At 47.2% G+C, this 22616-nt stretch overlaps 1 protein-coding gene and 1 long non-coding RNA gene across 13 annotated transcripts in view; one reads left to right on the forward strand and one right to left on the reverse strand.

Annotated features, from left to right (window-relative positions):
- NFATC2 (nuclear factor of activated T cells 2) overlaps positions 1-11653 on the forward strand; it is a 149424-nt gene extending 137771 nt beyond the window's left edge. For 6 of the 12 annotated variants that reach the window (XM_033095064.1, XM_033095067.1, XM_033095069.1 and 3 more), the window contains one exon: positions 9366-11653. In XM_033095064.1, the coding sequence (XP_032950955.1) occupies positions 9366-9421 (56 nt within the window). In that variant the 3' untranslated portion in view covers positions 9422-11653. Of the gene's footprint in view, positions 1-1745; positions 1834-9365 lie in introns of all 12 variants that reach the window. The other 6 variants (XM_033095066.1, XM_033095071.1, XM_033095061.1 and 3 more) reach the window with 3 other exon arrangements.
- LOC117016045 (uncharacterized) lies at positions 1317-22124 on the reverse strand. Its single transcript, XR_004421825.1, has 4 exons — positions 21977-22124; positions 20935-21017; positions 2106-2222; positions 1317-1433 (listed from the first exon to the last, which is right to left on the reverse strand). It is a non-coding gene; the product is annotated as an uncharacterized LOC117016045 (long non-coding RNA).
- Between the last annotated feature and the right edge of the window lie 492 nt (positions 22125-22616).

A 22616-nucleotide genomic window follows, 5' to 3' on the forward strand; every position in this document is an offset into this window, starting at 1 on the left:
CATAACACCTGGGAGCTGTTTTTTCTTCCCCCTAGGAGTAACAACCGAGGCAAACGCTCTACCTTAAGTCCCAATAGGATCCACCCTACTGTTGGGCAGAGACCAGGGGTCTCAGCACAGAGGCAGGGAGATAGGTGAGGCACCAGTGCCGTGATCAAGACAGGAGGTGGTGGAGGTTTGAGAGTTGAGTGTCTGGAGGTCCCTAGAGGGTAGGTCCAGGAGCATTTGTATAAGGAGGGGATGTGGCCTGTGACCAAGATTGGCCTGAACAACCGGAAGAAGGGAGTGTGTTTGTTATAATAGGAACATGAACAGAGCTATTTTTTAGGGGGGGTTGTGGAGGTGGTAGAGAGTCCGGAGATTGGTTTGGGCCATGTCTGAGATGCCCAGTGGGCAGTTAGATATCTAAGTCTGAAGTTCAGGGATTAGGTCTGGCCGTTGTCAGGACATAGGTGGTGCTGAAGACCCTGAGTGATGGGACGGTGACTTCTGCTCTTGGGTTGGGAACAAGCCCATGTGTCGCAGAGAGAGGCAAGTGCAGCGAGGGAGCTGCCCGAGGGCTACAGCCACCTGGAGTTCTGGACAGTGGGTCTTTCTGCTTCAGGGGATGGCTGAGAGGCACGGTCCAAACGCTGTTTACAGTGGCTACTAAGGAGGAAAGGGGATGTGGTTAGATTGTCTTGTGCTGCAGCCTGGGAGTTACCCCAACCAAACCAGCCATTTTTGGAGCCTAGCATTTGGGAGTTGAGGCCTGTCCCAGCATGGAAAAGCTCATGGAATGTTCAGTGCCTTGAAGATGAGATTCCAGGGAGTTGGTGCCTCTCCTTGAAAGAGAGAGCATGCTTTATCTAAGGATGCTGATAAAGCAGCATCTAGTAAAAATCAGATCGCTCCCTGGGAGAAATTAATCTCAGGAAATATTTCTCAATCAGGTGCTCAAAACGAACCCTGGCTTGCAATCTGTCCATTTCAAGGGGCTTGAGACAGCTACAGAGGGGGTTTGTTGTGATCTGAAAGTGAGGAGAAAATGTGATATAATTGAATGGCTTGTGGACTGCTCATGGCTTCTTTGTCAGTACCTTCAGAGCTCTGATTGGGCAGGGGCTATAAAAATAGAACTTGTTTTTCACTGTTGACAAAACAAAAAACAAACAAATAAACCAACCCAGGAAGAAAATCTGCATTCTTAGGAATCTGCATGCCCACTGAGGTTATGGTACTACTAAGAAGAAAACGGGTGGGGGGCGTGGGAGGGCCGAGGTTAAGCTTAGCATTTATAAAAGCCAGAAGGAGGACCAAACTGGAGTAGATCCTGCATGAAAGTCTGATAGTCTCCGACTGCAGCAGAAGCTAGCATTTAAAATTGTATCTCGTTCCTTGGCCACGATTCGAAACTTCATGAGGTAACCAGCAGCAGGGTGGTTCTAGGCCAGCTTAAAAAAAAAAAACACCCAGCGTAAGCTTGCTGACCCACTTTGGCCTCAGAGATCCCCATTTCTCCACACAAAGCCCCTCATCTCAGTGATTATTATCCTGGTTTGGGGTTAATTCTGGGACAAACGTGAAGATGACACCGAGCTTGGACTTCAACTGCAGCAGAGGGTTAAGTCCCGTCCGGGTTCCGAGTGGTCCTCGGAGAGAGAGACTCATTGAATGGATGATATTACATGAGTTGGAAGCATGATAGAGGTCGAAGATGACTTTTTCTTCTTCTTCTCAAAAATGGTTTTGCACATCTTTTTCAGAGCTGATAGACACACACCTTAGCTGGATACAAAACATATTATGAAACAGAATGACTGTGATCTTTGATCCGAGAAATCAAAGTTAAAGGTAATTGATATCTTCTGCCTCTCCTTTTGTTTTCCAGCTGTGTGTTTCCTTCACTTGAATTTTTTTTATTTATTTATTTACTTTTTTTTAGTAAAAAGAAAACTTTGCAACCTGCAGTGTATCCTCACGGCCACCATTTCCTTCTCTTAAGGGCTGGACCCTCCCCCTTCGTTAAGGGCACACCCCTGGGATCCTGAGGCTCAGGGTTGGGGTGGCGGGGCGACGAGGTGCTGGAAATTCGCATGCTCTCCCAGGGGACCCCGTCACCCTACCCCAGGAAGAGTGCAGCCGTGTCACGGTCCCACACGGAAAGTGCTGCTCCTTTGGGGTTCTGTCCACTCTACTTGGTGTATCCAATTAGGAAGGGTCTCCATCAGTGGTGGGGCGCTCTGTGCTGGGGAAAGAGAGAGGGCAGGTGGATCAGCAAACCCAGGAGAACGCTCTGGAAGCTGACTGTGCTGAGGTCATTTCCAGTCTTATCGTGGCTGCTCTGTCCAGGACAGAGCTGGTGGCTTCCCCACGGAGCTCAGCAGAGCTGCTCCTGGAGCTTCAGGCAGTAGACCCACCTCCGTCGACGCTGGATTCTGGGACAGTGAGGATGTTGCTTTACCTCTTTGTGCCTCAGCTGTTCAGATGGTAGTGCTCTGACTTACTCCTCTGCCCATCTGCCCACGCAGTGCCCGGCTCATGCCCACGCAGTGCCCGGTAAGCACACACCAGAAGTCAGCCAGTGGCAGTCTTGTTGGCTTACATGCTTCCCGACATCTCCCCCGGGCTCGCTGGGCTGTGGCTTTTGAATGGCCCCTTTGTCAGTGAAAGTGGCTTCATTACATCACGGGCCAGACACAGAAGTCCTCAGCAGCGTCACACTGATGGCCCGCTCTGAGAACGCAGGAAAAGTCACCTCAGACGCAGGCCTCTGAGCACACACAGCTGAGCTGACAGCAAAGAACCGTTTCCCAGAGGGTGGGACCTGCCAAGATACCATTTCCCCGTGGCAGTGTGAGCTCTCAGTCAAGAGGGACACATTCTCAGGGCAACCACCAAACACTGTCAACAGGCAAAGGCAACGGGAAGATGAGCGAACATCGGCCAGATACCCACCAGATGCCAGACTCCCTCCCGAGGGCTCTGCATCTGAGGAGTTGGGCTGACAAAAATGCAGCTGACATATCAGTGCTGAGAGTGGAGCCACTTAGAAAAACAGGCCTTTTAAAATGCACTTCTTCTCTCCCTGTGTTAGAACTTGGCAATGCTTCTGACCTCACAGGGGCCTGGGAACTCTGGCAGGCTGGCTCTGATCTGCATGACCTCAGAGGGGATTTACCATCACGTCACTCCTCTGAGACCCCACCCACGGCTGTGGGCAGCGGGCCTATCAAGGGTTCTTTTGTCCTTTTCACTGAACCTCTCAAGTTCCCTCTCAAGGTTTCACTGAACCTCTTCTCCAAGTTCCCAAGAGCCACCAGAACATGCAGAAATGGCTGCGAGGGGGATAAAAGGCTAGAGAGTTACTTCGCTAGCGAAAAGCAGGGCCCTGGGAGAGCTTTGTTCTCAGAGGACAAATCATTCCAATTTCCATACCAAAGTCACAGGGGAAGGCCCCAGGCCCCCATATGGCCACCTTTCCTCAGCCCCTTTCCACATGCTAATGAGGGAACCAGGCCTCATTCTTAGGGAACAGGCAGTTTAGACCTGTTCAGAGCAAGCTTCCCAAGGAGCAGCTGGAGCAAATGGCAGAAGCACCAGAGAACACTTCATGTGCTTTCTGGCCCAGCTCTCTCATCGTGTCCCAACACTGGGTTTCAGGAGCAAATTCAGCAAGGCGCTGCAGGAAGGAGGAGAAGGGTGGGGGGCAGGCCTTGCACCCATGTTGGCTCTCAGACCCTTCGATTTGGCCTCGAGTATGCAGCCGCCCCAGTTCCCATCCAAGCTCCAGTGTCTTTCTGGCCGTGGCCTTTGTGGCCGGCCCCAGGCTCTCAGGATCTCGTGGGTCCTCACGTGGTCTAACCAGATTTTAGAAAACATGCCTGAGGTTTGGGAGAGAAGCAGGATGGGGTCTGTCCACTCCCTTCCTGTTGCTTCTTTCTCAGGAGATTAAGTTCCAAAGTCAGCAGTTAAGGGGAAAAAGCCTAGAGTCAAAAATTACCCTTGAAAGGCTCTTAAATTGTACCTAAAAGTGTATGTGTGTGGTTTTCTGTCGGCAGCCCTGAGTAGCCATTCTTTTGCAAACCAAAGTTTGAGAACCTTTGAGCTCAGCTAAAAGAAGGAAGTCAGCATGCAGGTGTCTGGGCCTTCAAGTGAATCAGAAAATTCCTGGGGCAGAATGGGATGCTCACAGAAATCAGTTCAGTTTTTAGAAATTTAACACCAAGTCAACCCAGAATTGTTTGATGAACAATACTAACACGAGGCGTTGGCTCCCCCAGATTGCCACCCCCAAAAAGTAAGTGACGAAAACACTCTTTCCCTTTTTCCTTTGCCATTGGTATACTCGTATACTAGGGGGTCATTAAACTACATCACAGGCCAAATCCTATCCCCGGCCTATTTTGGTAAATAAAGTTTTATTGGTACATAGCCATGCCCATTTGTTCACATACTGTCTGTGGTGGCTTTCATGCTACAACAGCAGAACGGAGGAGTTAAGGGGCCCTAGGACCCACAAAGCGGAAAATATTTTTATCTGGCCCTTTACAGAAGAAGTTTGGTGACCCCTCATGTATTCTCTTTACATGTACAGCCATTTATTAGAATAGTTTTATTTTTTGGAGTTTTAAAGAGAGAAGTCTATAATTTTTATGTACTTATATCTGTCCATCTTTTCCTTTCTGGCTTCAGCCTCAGGTTTAGAACTCACCCCGAGGTTGTGGACACGTTATGTTCATCAGCAGTGTTTTCATGACGGTGTCTCTAAGGGTGATAAAAGATCAGGGGTGCTTGTGGCAGACCCAATACCACTGGCCTCAATTCTGTTCTAAGAAAGTGGTACTCAGTGACCACCTTAACCACTCAGCACGTGGCCCGCTCCACTGTTGACTTAGTAGAGGCCCCCCTTGCTTTTTCTTGACTCACACAGAAGACACTGAGGACCCGAGGGCCCCAGAAGAAAGATGATGACTACTGAGCTTATAGCACAGTCTCTGTACCAATCGTGTGGCCCAATAGTGTACGGGTTAATAAAATGGGCTCTGGGTTCAAATCCTGATCCCTTCCTTGGGCAAGGGACTGCCTGTCTCCGTTTCCCCATCTATAAAACAAGCATGATTGTATTACTGGTTTGGTGTGAGAAATAACTTAGTGCCTGGCACATAGTTAGCCCTCAATAAGTGTGTATGACTTATATTCCTTTGTCGAGAAAAGGCTTCAGACAAGTCACAGACTGGCAACCCATGTGTCAAGTGGATGACAAAGGAAAATCAGCTTCCCTAAATCAAGCTGATTTAGCAGCTTCCCTAATTTAGGCTGATGGTGTAGGGTCCTTGCAGTGGGCCAAGATGCAAGCATTGGGCACCTGCTGTGTACATGGTGCTATGTATGGCACAGTGGGGGTACAGGTGACCCAGATAACCTGGAACAGGAGGGGCAAGCAAAGCCTTTTGAGAATTCAATACAGTTGGCTCTTGAACAGCATGGGTTTGAACTGTACAGGTCCACTTAGATGTGGATTTTTTCCCCCAGTAAATACTATAAATGTATTTTCTCTCTCTTATAGTCCATAACATACAAAATACATGTCGATGGACTATTTGCTGTTATTCAGTAAGGCTTACTTCCAGTCAGAGTAGGCTGTTAGTAGTTAGGGTTTGAAGACGTCAAAAGTTATACATAGATTTTCAACTGCAAGCGGGATTGGTGCCCCAACTGCCACGTTGTTCAAGGGTCAACTGTACCTGCTTCTGGAGGGAGGGAGGGACCCCTGGTCAGAATGTGAGATGGCTTCCAGGAAAAGGTGGCATAGGAACAGGGGCAGGAGGAAAGTTAGGATTTGGACAAAGAGACGGACTATTTGGAGAACTGTACGTGGCCCCATTTGGGAAGAGGTGGGAAGACAGGTTGGCATAGGATAGATAGATACTCAAAACATTTACCGAATGAATGAAATGCTGATGGCAATGACATAAATAGACCGCAGACATAGACCTGGGGACAAATCCCAATGCTGACAGTGTGACCTGAGGCTACTTAACCCCTTTCGAAGCTTCCGTTTTCTCATTCATTAATCAATGTTAGCAAGAACTCACTATGTACCCAGGCGCTGTAAAGAGCTGGACATACAGAGGGGGGAACAGGAACATAAACAAAGCACTGTGGGTTGCCAGGAACTAATAAATGGAGGAGAAAAGGGGACAGCATGATGGGGGAGAGGGGGGTGGCCACCGCAGATCACCCCCGGGGCAGGCTTTCTGGAGGAGACTGTGTTCAAGCAGAGCCTTGAATGCAGTGAGGAGGAAAGGCGTTAGGGGAGACCGGCCAGGGCAGAGGCTCCGAGGCAGGAGTTGGGCATGGTGGAGCTCAGAACGGAAGCCGTGTGGTTGGCGTGCAGTGGCGGGGGAGAGGGAGGGGTGAGGTCACAGCGGGAGCAGGGACCAGATCGCAGGGCCTCTAGGGAAGCTGGGGGTGGACAGGCTCAGAGCAGGGGTTTTGGATGAGGGACACCTTAAGTACATAGAGGGGTGCAGTGCAAGGGAGTGAGACTAAAGATGTGAGAAGGAAGTGACCACAGGGCTAAGTAGGGAGACCCTCCCCTCCCAAAGGACAAAAGGTGGTGGACATCATGGAATTGATTTGAAGGGCGGTGACATGTCCCTTTCTCTTTCCCCTTCCACCCAAATACTTGAGTGTGGATGAAGTGGTCACCAAGAGACCCCTCTCTGTCCTTTGGAGCCCGAGTTTTCAGACGGGTAGGGCTGCACTGCCATTGCTACCACCCAGCTAGCATTTCTCCTCTAGAACTTTCTCCTCATTCACAGCCAGGGGAGCAAGCCCTAAGGTTTCGGAAAGAAAAGGTTCCTCGACCCAGGGAGGTTTCAGTGGGGTGTGAGTGGGCCTCCCTGCACACTGCTTGCCGAATCTTCCAGATACACTCTTAGCTTCTACCTGAAAGCGACTTTCAGAAAGCAGGAGGGGAAAGCCATTTCTGTCTGCGTGACAGGTCACCCAACTTCCTTCCATCCCCTACCCTGGCCCCCACCAAGCCCCTGTGTTCTGAGAAGGGAAACGACCCTTTTGTGAGGGCTGGGATGCCAACATCTCTGCCTACCCGCTATTTTTAGAAAGCCAAGGCTGTGGAAAGTTTCCACTGAGGATTGACTCCTCTCGCTTCCTAGGTTGAGAAAACAGGAAGCTCTTCAGAATCCGGGCTTTGAAAAGCTTCGCATGAAGCTACACTGACCCCACCTCCCCCTGGCATTCTGCTTTCCCTGGCCTCACAAAGGGCCCTCAGCTCCCCAGAGCACCCCCACTTCACAGAGGGCGGGGCCTGGGAGCAGTCATTCCTCATTGGTTGCTGGTTTAGGGCCCTGGAAGTCAGCGGGTACACCGGAAGTGTCCAGTTGATGCTGGTTAGCTGAAGATCTGAATTCATCCTCTGAGTTCCCATTAATGGATCCATTTCCGTACTTTGGAAATGTTTGTTATTCGAATACACACATTCTCATACATTAACACACATGTATCATATTCTACTATATCTGCACATATCTAATACATACACACTACTCTACGAAACAACACCTGTTAGGCACTGTGGTAACTTTCTCACTTCTATTACCTCATCCAAGCGCCTCAACAACCCTAGAAGGAAGGTTTTTTAATACACATTTTTATACACAGTTTACAGATGGGGAAACTGAGGCACGGAGCAGTTCTGTCACTAAGGCGAGGTTCAGCACGCGGCAGAGATGGGAGTCTAACCCTGGCTGTCTGGCTCTGGAACCTGAACTCTCACCTTGCACGTGCTTCCAGCATGCATCTGAACAACAGCGAGCCCAGCCTGACTGGTTTCTGGCACAAAACAAAGCAGAGTTCAGTGTCCAGCACAGAGCGCGGGTTTATGACTAACCATCACAGCTAATGGCTACTGAACACCATTTTCCCAGCATTCCTAGTGCTTGTACTATATACATCGATGCCTAACATCCTCACAGCAGCCCTGAAGGGTATACACTACTATGATTCCCATTTTACAGATGGGAAAACTGAGGCACAGAGAGGTAAAGGCCCACAGCTAGGGTAGTGAGGGAGCTGCGAGTCAAACCAGCCTTAGCCAGCTCTAAAGCAGTTTGTATTTGCTCTCCTCTTATTATGGGGGTTGCAGACTTATCCAGGCAGAGGTCTTCCTTGGAAAAGCATCCTGGACCTAGGAGGTCCCAGCTTGAACAGGGAGAGACTGAGCAAATCTCAAAAGCGAACCCTCAGTGCTTTTCTGTAAAGTAGTGCAAATTTTCCATCTGTAACTGTAGGATAAAGGCTAAGATGAGAAAAGGAGTAGGAGGCTGTGGGGAAGATTCGGTGTCAGAACAAGGAGAGAGAAGATTCTTTACCTTTCCTGGGTCCCCAAAGGAGAAAGCTGCCTCCCCTTTGCCACCCCCAGGGCCAGTAAACATAATCCACCTGCCAAACTGAAGGTGTACACACACTTTGTGTCTGGGCTGCCACTGATGGCAGCTTCTTCTTTCCAAGAATGTTGAAGGAAGCCTTTTTCACAAGATCCACTATTCTAATACCTAACTGCCTTGCTTCCAGGAATTAGTGTCCTGAAGAGGTGGCCCAGTGGGACGGGATAGTTAGCTCCTTGATGCTAGTGGCTGGCATTGCTTTCCTGGTTCTCTGCTAGGAATTCCGGGTGTCCTTCTGGGGATAGGAGTGGGGTGACCGAATTGTCCAGGGCCCCTCTGAGGCCACTCTGCACTTCAGAAGACTCACAGCATGAAGGTGGGCAGGGGTGGGGGTGTGTGTGTGGGGATTTCTGGTTCTGCTGAAAGAAATAGAGGTTATGTTTACATTGATGGCTAGTCTTTGTCCGCTGTGTTCCCACCCACTCTCTTTTTAAAGGCCCCTCTTTTGAAAGCTGTATGTTTTATGTGTCAAGGAACGGTTTTAGTGTTATAGTAGGTATTTTCTGGATGTTTTAATAATGGAAAGAGTTTGATATACAGTAGAGAGTCTAAAGTACATGAAATAAAAAGATGGCAGGAGAAAACATTATTTAAAATGTGCTATGTGGCCCAGCTCCATTTCTGCCATAATTTTTTAAAATTATCATTTGGACAATTTTCACCAATAAATCCACAGCACAAAATATTGTCCACGGGAAAAAACAAAAAACAATGTAGGGAGGCATTTATGTGAAAAGTTGTCAGACATTTTTGCAGAAAACAAAAATGTGCTTTAAAAATTAGTGCGATTGTTCTAGGTTCTAGAGAACTAATCTGATCTGTGTTTTTTTGTTTTGTTTTGTTTTGGGTTTTTTTTGGTGTCCTCTCACTCGCCCCTATTCTTTCTCTCTCTCTTTCTCTTTTCTTTTGTAGTTAATGAAATTATCAGGAAGGAGTTTTCAGGACCTCCCGCCAGAAATCAGACGTAGAAGAAGCCATTAGCAAGACACCTTCCATATCTGACCCCTCGGAGCCTTCCACTGCCCCCACCTGTTTTCTTTACTGTACATGTTCCGGCCCGGAGTCCACACGTGGGACAGTGTTCTGGCAGAAAGCTGACTCTCAGTGAAGCAGCTCGCCACCTCTCTCTGGAAACACCAGAGAGAACACTCTGCCTTTTGATTTTTTTTTTTTGTTTTAAATCCCAAAGAGCATCTCGGTTGACTTGAATGGTATCCCATCCAAACCTTAAGTGCCTGCTGACCAAAAATGTATTGTGAACAAGACAGCACGTTGGAACCACCTGAGAACAGAATGACCGGAGCTCGGGCATGGGCCGGGTGGGGGATGGAGGACATGGGGCCCTGTGATTAAACCCCAGCACTTGCGTTCATTTTTCCAGGTCCCCAATACAGCTTCTATACCTTCTGAAGGAAAGGAATTCTCAAACAGAGCAAGCGAAGAGACATGGCCCAAGAATCCGGCTTACAGGCTGAAGAAACAGAGAGAGGCCAGACGGTCATCCTTAGGAATCACCTCTTCCATGCCACAGTTGGGCCACAGCTAAAGCTTAGTTTGAAATTCCCATTCTGAAGCAAAACTGGCCTGTACAAGATCACCTGCTCCAACTTCTTGGCGTTAAGTTACGACATGTGTACACCTTTTCTTTTCCCTGCTTCTCACAGCTGGCCAAGGTGGCTAGAGGTGGAGCCACCTCAGCCAGCTTCTCCTCACCTACGGCACGTGGTCACGGACGGGAGATAGGAACCCTGGCTGCAGAGTGAGCGCCCATCCGCCGCAGCCTACAACCTAATGGCTTTTTGACGTTCCTGCTTTCTTTTTTCCTAACAGCCAGAGTGCTTTTCTGTAAAGTAGTCAAGAAGAATTTCAAGCATGTGCATTGAATTTTGAGAAGGAATGGTAGAAGGCCTAAAGAACCTCCCCCCACCCCAGAAAAAAATTATAGGCATTTTTGTTAAGTAAAATGGTTGTGAAATGCGGCAATTGGCAGGACTAAGTGTTTCTTTCAGTGGGTTCCCCCACGATAGAAGAAAAGAGCTGAATTCTCTCCTCTCTGGCCTAAACTCAAAGTAGGATGCTCAAGCTCAGGATTTGGCTTCACAGTTCATTGGTTACTTTTGCCTGAACCCATGTAAAACCTTGCTCGGCCCCCAAAGACCTGTCTGTATCAGTTGCCTTGTTCAGCACAGGACGTAGCTGAATAGCGGAGCAGGTCCACTCACGGGGACGCATCCCTTAGATCGAGTGACCAGTTGTATGGTGTGTGTGGCTTCCCCCCATTGTTTCTCTCCACTGAGCAAACCCATATCCTCCAGAATTTTCCTCCAGCAAAATCCTCAATGTTCTTAGCAGGTGAGAGTTTATCACAAAGATGTGATTTACTGCAGACACCCCAGGACAAGCTGGGGATTCGTGTTCAGCCATTCACTTGCTTCCCTAGTAGAAGTAAGTATTCCTAGCACTCTTCAAAAGGCTGTGCTTCCAAGGATTTCTCAATCCAGTCTGCTAGGCAGAAGGCCTGAGAAGACAATCCTGGCAATCAAGTGCACGCTGTGGGTTTTCTAAGTCCTGGCTTTCTCCTCAAGGTCACCCAGAGGTGAAACCTTCCTGAGAGCTGGACCAGGAGCACAGGACTTGGTGACTATGACCTCGTGTGTTTGGTGCCTCAGATAGAGGACAGAGCACCCAGGTTGGGGCCTTAGCACCCACCTTTTGGTCAACACCTAACCTTTATAATAGTTTCCCCCCAGCAACAGGGGACCTCTCCTCCACCCACCCCAAGCACACAGTTTGGCAAAATTCTTTTAAACAGAATGCCAGTAAGAAGGTGACTGCTGCTGCAAAGCTTTGGGGATGCAAAATTCTTCCTAATTACTAAAGAGTTCCTTATCTAAGCAGCTTTACCTAAAGACCTTTCTCTCCAGCAATACTGACTTCATTGGGGAAGCGTTACAGTGCTCGGCGAGTGATTTGTTCTCACTTGACCTGGCTCGGAGCCATTTTTTGCACATGAGGGAATTTGGCCTTTCCTCAGTTATCTGAATGTTTTACCCAAGTGCCTTCCTGCTATTGTAGTAAAGTCGCTCAGCTTCACTGAGCATGGGGTGAAAAAGGACTAACGCAATCGTCTAACCATGTAAGTGAAAGGGGCCTCCCGATAGTTCAAACTCCTGTATGTATGTATGTATATACATACATACATTATATATATATAACACCCAAACTCTCTTTCTCAGACATCCTAGCTGGATATTATAGGAAGCACTTCCATCCAACAACTATACCAAACAGCAAAGGAAAGAGAAACAAAAGCACTAGTTTTGAGACCTAAACAGGCAACAGAATGTGTATTAGGAACCGACAGCTATCGAGAAAGTTTTGGCAGTTACAAATGCCAGGAGGAAATTTTGCCAAGAGTGAATGCTCACGAAATATTTTCAGGATGGGAAGAGGCAATCAGGTCCTCTAAGAGAACGAGAAAGCAACGTCCAAGTGGTGAAGGGGTGTGTGTTTCACGTGTGTTAGAAGGATCTCGGTTAGGTGGAGGTTTGCACTTGCTACATTCAAGGTGATGTAAATATGTAGCGCTTCCAACAGAAACCTCCCGTGTTGCTGAATGTACGCTATCTCCAAAGTTTGCGAGTCTTCCTGCATTGTACAAAAATACTGCTGCTTGATAATATATAATAGCAATCCAAATTAATTAGTATGTTATTAAATTTATTTTCTTATCTGTATTTTTATGCTTTTTACCTGTCCTCAAAATATTGTACCCCTATTGGAACTAGAAAAATATTTATAAATGGTCAGAAGTCTTTTTCAAGTGTCTCTTTTTACGTATATGTTGATGATTTTCTTTTTTCCCCCAAGAGAAATGATGTATTCTTGAACATACTTAATCATTCCAAAAGTGAAACCAAAACAAAATCCCACCTCAGAGCTAGTCAGTCACCTGTCTCCTAGATGGAAGCATCTCAGGAGCAAGGAGGGGGAGGCTTTGCAGAAGAAGGAACCACCAGTTTCTTTCTTGAGACTGATGCTAAGGTCAACCCTTGGCCTCGAGCTTGTCACCGAGGAGAATTGTATTTTAACGTGTTTGGATCCCCCAATAAGTAGGTGATTTTTATTTTTTTTTTTTAAACTGCCTGTATTGTAATGGGATTCTAGAAAAATTCATGCTCACAGAACCCTACGTGCAGGCTCATGTTTACAGAGCTGACCGATTCCTGGTAGGTAACCCCGCACACATTATGCAAAGGACATCCAGAGCTCTCCAGCACAGGCACGGCCTCGGATGAATCGAGTCGATTCCTTCTAAGAACTGGGGACACTGATCTTGCCTTTCCTGTTTATACCCAGTAGCCAAGACATGCATCTCAGGAAGCCAGCCTTGGCCTGTGCAGGAGCTGTCACACTTAGATCGGAAGCTGATGTGTTCTAATTGTCACTCTGGACGAAAGGGAGGCAGAATTTGTTTATTTTCATGTCAAAAGACACTTCCCAAGTGCTTTTTATTGTTCAGAACTGAAAGAATGTCAGGGGTCTGGTTAGCAACTTTGTTCACTTCGTGTTTACAAGAAGTGTGGGGTTATGACATTCTTGACAAGCGGGGTAGACATCCCTGAACTCATTTTTTGGGGGGAAGGGACAGCCCTTGAGCAAGTACCCAACACACCTACACCTCGGGTCCTCCAAGCTTGGGCTTGGGCATTCAGTCTCATGGAGCCAGTCCAGCCAATGTAAGTGTTTTCCTGCATCCTAACTAAATGCTTAAGAAAAAGATGCGTCACATAAAACCATGATGGCAAACGTCGATTTCCCTCAGCTTTCACGAAGCCCCTCAGTTACAGCCATCATCGCTGTTTTAAGTCTGTTTTCAAACACACTGACTTTTCTGGTGCTTGATGAGCTAAAGATGCTCCCTAAGCAAGGTCATCTGAAAATGAGAGGGGGTATTGGGTGCTGGAAGAAAGGTTTAACACACTGCCTGACTGTTGCCCGACTAGAATAAACTCCACCTGCCTAGTTCAGGGTTTGGATGAATTGGAGGCAAATGATGCTGCTTCCATGAGAGGAGGTGCTTTCAGCATTCTGATTGGCTGTGGCTGAGGCAAGCTTAGCATCCCGAATGTCTTGCCCAAGCACCTCACTCAGCCCATGTCACCTCGACAGCCCTCGGAGGGGAGCACATGTTGAGAATGTCCCAGTTAGGTCTACAACACATAGAAGTCTCTCCAGCTGGGTGGTGCTAGAAGGCTTCGGTTTTGAAAAATCTCGACTGTTAAAGGAGTATGAATACATCACATTCCTATGCAAAATGTTTTTAATCTCCAGTTTCATGTAGTTTATTTTTGCTATATGTAAAGTATTTTTATACGGCTTGTATCATGATAGTTTAGCAATAAAACAGTTGAAAGCACTGGCTACGTTGGTGTATCTTTTCTTCTCTTGAGAAGCTGCTCAAATATCCCCTTTCCATTTTGAGTTCACCCAGTAAGGAAGCTTTTGTGTCCACACATACCACGTGTATATTTACTCCTCGTCTCAGCTCTATGAGGTAGGAACTATTCACGATTCTCTCCCTTGTAGCTCTCCTATAATCTGTATCTCTAGACCTCTTTAGAAGGAGCACCCAGGTGACATAGGTTTATAATGTCCACCTTGGTGGCCCCTCGCAGAGGGTCCCAGAGCATTTACAGCCAACTGGGCTGAGCGGGCCGCTTAGAAGGCAAAAGCAGCCCTCTGCGTGAACATCTTACAAAATTCCAAAGTTAAAATAAAAAAGGTATCTTTTACAATCAACCCACAAACAGAATTAGATATGTGTAAACACTAGAACTTTCCAGCTGGCTTCCTCCTTAACAACAGCTTTTATCCCCTTATAGCTAAAGCACCTAAGAGGTTTGGAAGTTGTTGCTATTTAAGTCTTAGCATAATATTGTTCAAAATTCATCCCACTCTCCAGTGCTACCCTTAAACCCCAGGGAAGCAAGGTGTTCCCCCCACCCCCAGGGACCACTCAGGGACAACTGCACCCCCCACAACCCTGCTCTTGGAATGCCTTCTCAGGGATTTTCCAAGAAGGAAACCAGCAGTGCCATATGGGTAGCGTGTCCCGGGCGCACGCAGGGTCCTACATGGGTTCTGGCTTCTGGAAGTACCTACCTCACAACGCCTGTAGTTCCCCCTGGTGGCTGGGACCAGCTATTTTTGATTTCTTCCCTTCCTTTGCCCCAAAGAGCTCGAGAAACCTACACCGAAAGGGTCCGAGCCAGTTTCCAGGAGAGCTTCCTGGTGAGTGGATTGCTTCCGATGGCCAGCCCCGTATTTTTATTTACTTTTTGTGGGGTCACGTGAGCTTGGACCAGCAGAACAGTGCCGAGACACGATGACTCGAATTGCTTATGCAGACAGAAAAAATATTTGCCCAGGCCCACAACCTTGGGGGCAACGTGGCCCCCTTAGGATATTTGCTGTAGCCGTGTACAAGTGGTTTTCTTTAACTCACGTTCTGAAAACCTCATGCCACTTTTCCTGACTAGAAACCCAGAATTATGCTAAGCAGAAAATAAGGATAAACTATACAGCCATTTAAAAAAATGTTTGTGTTCTACATTTATATGTGGAGAAACACTTGGCAAACAATCAAATTCAGCCTGTGCCTCAGTTTCTCCAGATGTAAAATGAGGATAACAATAGTCCCTATCTCACAGGTATTGAGTGCTTAATGATAAATGTTAACTATGCATACAATATCCCATCCTTTAGCAAACAGATTTAACATTTATTCACCCACAGCTGGGTCTTATTTTCCCAATATCTGGAAGAAAAAACTCAAAGTCTTGACAATAGGTTTTGCATTTTTCTAACTAGATCATGAAAGCCCAAAACTTGAGCTTATCCAATTTTCAAACCCTGAAATGAAAGGGACACATAAAACCTCTCCACCTTGGGGCGACTTTGCAAATCTGTAAACGTCCCTTGCTACGTGAAACAGCAAGGTGTAGCGTTGTACTAAGGAGTAGAAATAGAACACTGGTTTAGTAGCAAGGGGAAATTTAAGAAGTAATGAGACCCACAGGAGAAAAAAACGCTGACTCCTATACAGCCTGTTCAGGTTCATAAATTGGAAGGAAATCGGTTTCTTGGCAGGGGCAGGTTGAATGGGAAAGAATGCTGAGAAGAAGGCATAGAACACGGGGACTGTTAACAAATGAACATTGTTTTTTTTTGTTTGAGGAGCCCTGGTAGCTGTGATGAGCTGGATGAGACAAGTTCGCTGTCAACTTGTCATTTTGTGGTACAACTATGAATGAGGTTGGAGCAGACTTTCTGCAGAAAGAGCTTCCCACTCCAAACTGTCTCTCCCTTCGTCCTCCTGGTGAAAGTCAGAAGTCCAGCTTGATCACTGGCCCGGTGTGGAGTTACCACCAAGAGGTGGAAACCCCTGCCCTATGCCATGACTGCCAGGAATTCTTGGTTTACTAGAAATTTCAAACTCTGAAACTCTGGAACTCCGGACGCAAAGTACAATACAGTCTGCTCTTAACGTTTTATTTTTTTTTAAGTGGAGAGGGAGGAGATATAGCCTTCTATGAGATCCTGATAAAACTTCCCAAGAAACACTCCCAGAATACACTGCTGCTGGTCCTCGCGTGTCAGAGGGTAGCCATGGATATCTGATCAAGAGCCCTCTGCTACTAATGCCTTCAGGACCGCCCTTGATAAAAGCATTCATAGGACAATCTGGGCACCAAATCTTACATACACCCTCATATATACACTCTCCAGACTCACAGGAACCTGCCTGTGTGACTTCTCTACGTTGCTAGGCACAAGGCATTTCTAGCGCAACGTGACCACATCTTCCTAATTCCCTGTCTCCTCTCCCCACCCCCACCCCTCCAAGCACACCTTGTCTCCCCCATCAGTTCATGGCAACACCATCTAAGCAATGGTCGGTGGTTGCTTGGTCAATAACCTGAGAGGGACCCTGGATCCCTCGTTGTTCCCCAGGCCCCACACATCAGCAAGTCTCCGTGGGTCCACCTCTGAAATCACACCTCTTTGTCTCATATACTCACTGGACCTCCTTTATCTTCTGCCTGGATGACAGAGTGGACCCTTTGCCAGCCTGGTTCACTCCTGTCCTCACGGCCCACACAGCAGCCAGACTGCACATAAACTCAGATCACATCACACCCAACACTTAAAGCCTTCCAATGGCTCCCCTTTGCGTTTGTTTTTTCCAACTTTATCAAGGTATGATTGATCAATAAAAATTGCATATATTTACGGTATACAAAGTGATATCTTGATATATGGGTAAAAACTGTGAAATGATTATACCAAATAAAAATGAAATAAACTAAATCAAGCTATTTAACACATATGTCACCTCACATACCTACCTTTTTTCATGGTGAGGACACGTGAGATCTACTGTCTTAGCAAGTTTCAAATATATATTATGAACTCCAGTTACCATGCTGTACATTAGGTTTCCAGAACTCACTGATCTCATAACTGAAAGTTTGTACCCTTTGCCCACACCTCCCTATTTCCCCCAACCCCTAGCCTGGTAACCACCATTCTGTTCTATTACTGTGAGTAGTTCTCTTTCTCTGTCTGGCTTATTTCTCTTAGCATAATGTCCTCCAGTTTCATCCATTTTTTTGGTAAAAAGTGATATAAAGTCATCTACAGATTTAATGTAAACCCTATCAAAATTCCAATGGCATTTTTCATAGAAATATAAAAAAAAATCCTAAAATTTGTATAGAACCACAAGAGACCCCATATATCCACAGCAATCTTGAGCAAGAACAACAAAGCTGGAGGCATCACACTTCGTGATTTCAAATTATATCACAAACTTTAGTAATCAAAACAGCATTGTACTGACACAAAAACAGACACAGAATCAATGGAACAGACTAGAGAGCCCAGAAATCTACACACATCTACAGTCAATCAACTTACAACAAAGGAGCCAAGCATATACAATGGGGAAAAGATAGTCTGTTCGATAAATGGTGCTGGGAAAACTGGATATCCACATGCAGAAGAATGAAACTGAACTGCTATCTTATACCATACACACAAAAATTCAATTCAAAATGGATTCAAGACTTAAACATGAGACCTAAAACCAGGAACATCCTAGAATAAAACATAGGGGGTAAACTCCTTGACATCAGTCTTGGCAATGATATTTTGGATCTGACACCAAAAGCACAAACCACAAGACTAAAAAAAAAAAATGTTTATGTATATATACATATATGTATGTGTGTGTGTGTGTGTGTGTGTGTGTGTGTATCTCAACACATAGGACGACATCAAACTAAAAGGCTTCTGCACAGCAAAGGAAACCATCAACAAAATGAAAAGGCAACCTACTGAATGGGAGAAAATATTTGCAAATCTGATAAGGGGTTAATATCCAAAATATACATAGAACTCATAATTCAACCGCAAAAACACAAACAATCCAATTTAAAACATGGGCAGAGGGAATGCATAGACGTCACGGCCAACAGGTACATGAAAATGTGCTCAGCGTTGCTATTATCAGGGAAATGCAAATCAAAACCACGATGAGATGTCACCGGTTAGGATGCCCAGGATCAATAAGAGCTAAATGTTGGGGAGGATGTGGAGAAAAGGGAACCTTTATACATTGTTGATGGGTATGTAAATTGGTGCAGCGACTATGGAAAACAGCATGTATGTTCCTCAAAACATTAAAAATAGAACTACCTTATGACCCAGCAATTCCATTTCTGGGTACATAGGCAAAGGAAATGAAAACAGGATCGCAAAGGGATATCTATGCTCCCATGTTCATTGCAGCATGATTCACAGTAGCCAAGATATGGAAATCTAAGAATCTGTCAATGGATGAATGGATAAAGAGACTACGGTACACACACACACACACACGCACACACACACATGCACCTCAGCCAGGAGAAAGAAGGATAGTCTACTGTTTGTGACAACGTGGATGGACCTGGAGGGCTTTAGGCCAAGTGAAATAAGCCAGACACAGAAAGACAAACACTGCATGGTTTCACTTATATATGGAATCTAACGGAAAAAAACCTCAAAGTTGTAGGAATAGTAGAAAAGTGATTACCAGGGGTTGTGGGCGGAGAAAATAGGGAGAGGTTGGTAAGCCGGTATGAATGGCTAGCTGTAAGACAAATAAGTTCTGAGGCTCTAACGGCCAACATGGTGACTACAGTTGACATACCACTGTATACAGTAGACCCTTGAACAGCACGGGGGTTAGGGGCACTGAACCTCTGCACAGTCGAAAATCCTCATATAACTTTTGACTCCCCCAAAAACTTTGCTAGTAGCCTACTTGTTGACCCAAAGCTTTACCCCAAACAGTCAATTAACACATTTGTATGTTATATGTATCATATACTGTATTCTCACAATAAAGTGAGCGAAAAGAAAGCGTTATTAAGAAAATCATAAGAAGAGACAATACATTTACACTCTTTATTGCAAAAACATCCACATATAAGTGAAACCGCACGGCTTGAACCCATGTTGTTCAAGGGTCAACTGCAGTTAAAATGCTCTCACACACACACAAAAAGGATTGAGAGGTAAAGGATGAGTTAAATACCGAGATGGGGGCATCCTTTCACAATTTATATCTAGATCAACTCATCATGACATACACTTTAAATCTCACAATTTTTTTTTTGTCAATTACACCTCAACAAAGCTGAAAAACAATCAGTGCTCTGTGGGAGAAAGACAGTATTAAATTCCTGTCCTGCCATCTTGCCAACATCATTTTTTTTTTTTCAGACCTGGAGCAGAGAGCTGAGCCACTCAGGTCTCAGACTTTGTAAGAACCTCCGTGTCCACCAGTCACAGGACCTTCTTCCCTCTGCATTCAGAATGATCCAGATTTCAGGCAAGACTTCGGGGATCTTCCCTGCCTACCACTTCTCCAGACTCAGCTCTGGTCACAAGACGGCCTCCTTTCTGTCGCCTGCCCAGACCAAACCCTTTCCCATTTGTCTCTGCTTTTAACATCTGCGAGGCTCTGACCCCAGGGCTTCAGAGACCTGACTCTCTCTCACTCTTCAGGTCTCCAAACAGACATGTCAACCTCAGAGGACTTCTCTGAATACCTGACGTGATGTGGGGCCTGCGCCCACCCCACGATCTGTACACTAATCGCAGTATTTAAATGTCTCCTGCTGGGACCACCAGTTGCTTGTTTGCGGTCTGTTGCTCTCACACCTGTACATTCATGAGGGCAAATACAGTATTTGTCCAATGCCGTATGCCCAGGCCCTGCACACAGTAGGCCCTCCAGAATTGTGGGTCGAATGAGCAAAGGTATCTAACCTTCAGGCACACACGTGACATTGAGAACAACGGATTCATCCAGAATGCAGGAAAAATGAACTGTTTCCTAATATTTAACACACTTTTTAAGCCAAACCTTGGACTCAAGAGAGACCTTTCTTGTGTGCCACGTGGCTCAGTTTATTCACTTCTAATGACACACCAGTGTGTTCTAGCCCATTTTCCAGAGAGAGCCAGTTTCCCTTGCTGCAGAAAGTAGTAAAGACCATTGCTCCCTAGAGCCCAGGAGCCCGGGCCGTTGTCTGCTTTCTGGCGCCCCGCAGTCACCTGTGGGCCCCCTGCCTGTAAAATCTCACTGCTGTGGCTCTACAGCTCCTCGGTGACAGGTACGAGAAGGGCAGCTGGTCAGCTGCCGTTTATAAGCCAAATGTGAAGCAACTGTGACTTCTCAGGGAGTCTGCTGGACAAGGTGAGTGACGGGATTGTCCACAGTGGGGTTAGCTTGTGCTAACATGCCCAGGCTGCGTTCCTCTCCATCTGCTCCTCCCCAGATACACCTGCAGCCGCGTGCTCCCGAACCCACGGTCTCATTTCCCCTCCAGATGGTGTCTGGCACCCTCAGGGCACTGTCGCTCATCCCCCACACAGACTTCGCAGAACGTCCTTCCAACATCTAGGCCGTGGACACCTCCCCTTGGTTCCAACAGGGACCAACACTGCCCAGAGCAGGTCCAGATCCCCTCAGAGTCGTGACACGGGGGTTCCAGACTCTACTGCTTCCCACGTCCCAATGCACGTGGCATCACTCCAAGCCGATTGCTTTTATCCACATCAGACTCTCGAACCCCGCCCCCGCCCCGCCCCCGCCCCTCTGTCTCCCACTTGCAAACACCCATGAGGGTCAAGCCCCCCTTTCGGCCCCCACCAATTTCTGAAAAAACGGCTTCTTCTTTGCTCTCAGCATCTCACGCCCACCATAAAATCCCCCCCCCTCTGGGCCTTTCCCCCCAGGGCGCCTGTTAGGTTTGCTCTAACTGAAACCGCCACGCTCCCGAGGCCCCGAGGCCCCGCTTCCTTCCCAGATCTCTGTGATAAATGATCGCAAACATAGTGGTTTAACGCAGCAGAAATTCATTACCTTAAGGTCTGGAGGTCAGAAAACCAAAACGGTCTCACTGGGCTGACGTCAAGGTGTCTGCAGGTCTGGGCTCCTTCCGGAGGCTGCAGGGGAGAATCCACATCCTGGCCTTGGATCACCGAAGCCCGCAATCGCCTCACCCCACCCCTGCTCCAGGTGTCCCATCTCCTCCGCCTCTATGCTCTCCCTCTCATAAGGACCCTTGTGATTACATTGGGCCCACCTGGGGGATCCTTCTCAAGCTTAGGAATCACACCTGCAAAAGGGAACACATCCCCAGGTGCTAGGGATTAGCGGGTGGACATTGTGGGGGGAGACACTGTCCTGCCCAGTGTGCCCCCTCAGAAGGGGGCTACCTGATATCGTGGGGGCCCTGGGAGAGGGGTTTTCCTTGCTCCTTTTTGCCCCTTCTAGACTGTTCTCCAAGGCCATCATCCTCTTTTCTTGGCGATTTTAGCTTCTGGGCAGGGCATGTTTTTTTTTAGATCTACTCCTGTCTTAATTTTTGACAGTTTCATTTCCCTCAAGAGGATCCTTTCCACATCCTGACTTCTCAGTTTCTCAAATTCTTCTTGTCCTATGATTTCTGTCCTCCTTCAGCCGTCATACCCTAGAGCACTGGTTTTTAAATCGTAGTAGAATTAAATCGTAGAAAATCTGAGGCGCTCGTAAAAACCCGGATGCTGGCCCCACCCCCAGAGAGTCTGGTCCAGCAGGTGTGGGGTGGGACAAGAGAATCTGCATTTCTGCCAAGGTCCCCGGTGATGCCCAGGCTCCTGGTCCTTGAGCAGCTTTTAGAACCATCGCCCTAGACCTGGAAATGACTCATAGCTAATAACTAATACCCCCTCCATTGTCTCTACTTCAAACATTCCACTCGGACGCTTCTCCCTCTCCAGCACCTGACTCCAGCCATCCCAAATCCCACCTGTGACGCACAAAGCTTTGCCCCTACAACCTTCTCACCGTTGCCCTTCCCCGCATGTACTTCCCGCTCCCCTTGACCCAGCTTCAATACGGCGGCCAAGCATTATCGTCTCACCCAAGCTGGTTAAATCCAACGCTGCTTCCTCTGTGCCTGCACCCGTGAATGGAGCTACCGAAAACCGTAAACACGCTATACATCCATGACCGCCCGTGATGCCTGGGCTTCCGTCACTGCCTGGACACCAGAGTCCCTTTCTCCTCGTCCATCCACTCTCAACTCTTCTAGATGACTCTGTCACGCCTTCTCCTCACACTCCCAGCGTCTCCTCCCACCGCCCTCCCTCTCTCCTGATGGCCCTTCTTCCTATTTCAGGAGGAAGGAACTGCTGTGGCCTCCGACCACGTCTGCTCCCACCAGTGTCAGGGCTCTCGTGCTCGGCTTTGCCTCCCTCCTGATATTCTTAATAACCGTCCTGCTCTACCTTAGGCCATGCCCCTCCACTCCCTCTCAGCCTTCTCCCTCTTTGTTCTACTCCATCAGTGATTCCTTCTGCACGGGATAATTCTGATCAGAATACAAGCATGAAATTATTTCTTCTACCTTGAAAACAATTGTTGATCCTACCACCCCCTCCGGCGGTTGCCGTATTTCTGTTCTCCTTTCCAGCAAACCTCCCTGAAGTACTGTGTATATCCACTTTCTCCTATTCTCCCCTGAACTCACTGCCATCGGCTTCCACCTCGTCAAAATCACC

This window comes from Rhinolophus ferrumequinum, chromosome 23 (genome assembly GCF_004115265.2).
Source record: "Rhinolophus ferrumequinum isolate MPI-CBG mRhiFer1 chromosome 23, mRhiFer1_v1.p, whole genome shotgun sequence".
In the NCBI taxonomy this organism is placed as follows: domain Eukaryota; kingdom Metazoa; phylum Chordata; class Mammalia; order Chiroptera; family Rhinolophidae; genus Rhinolophus; species Rhinolophus ferrumequinum.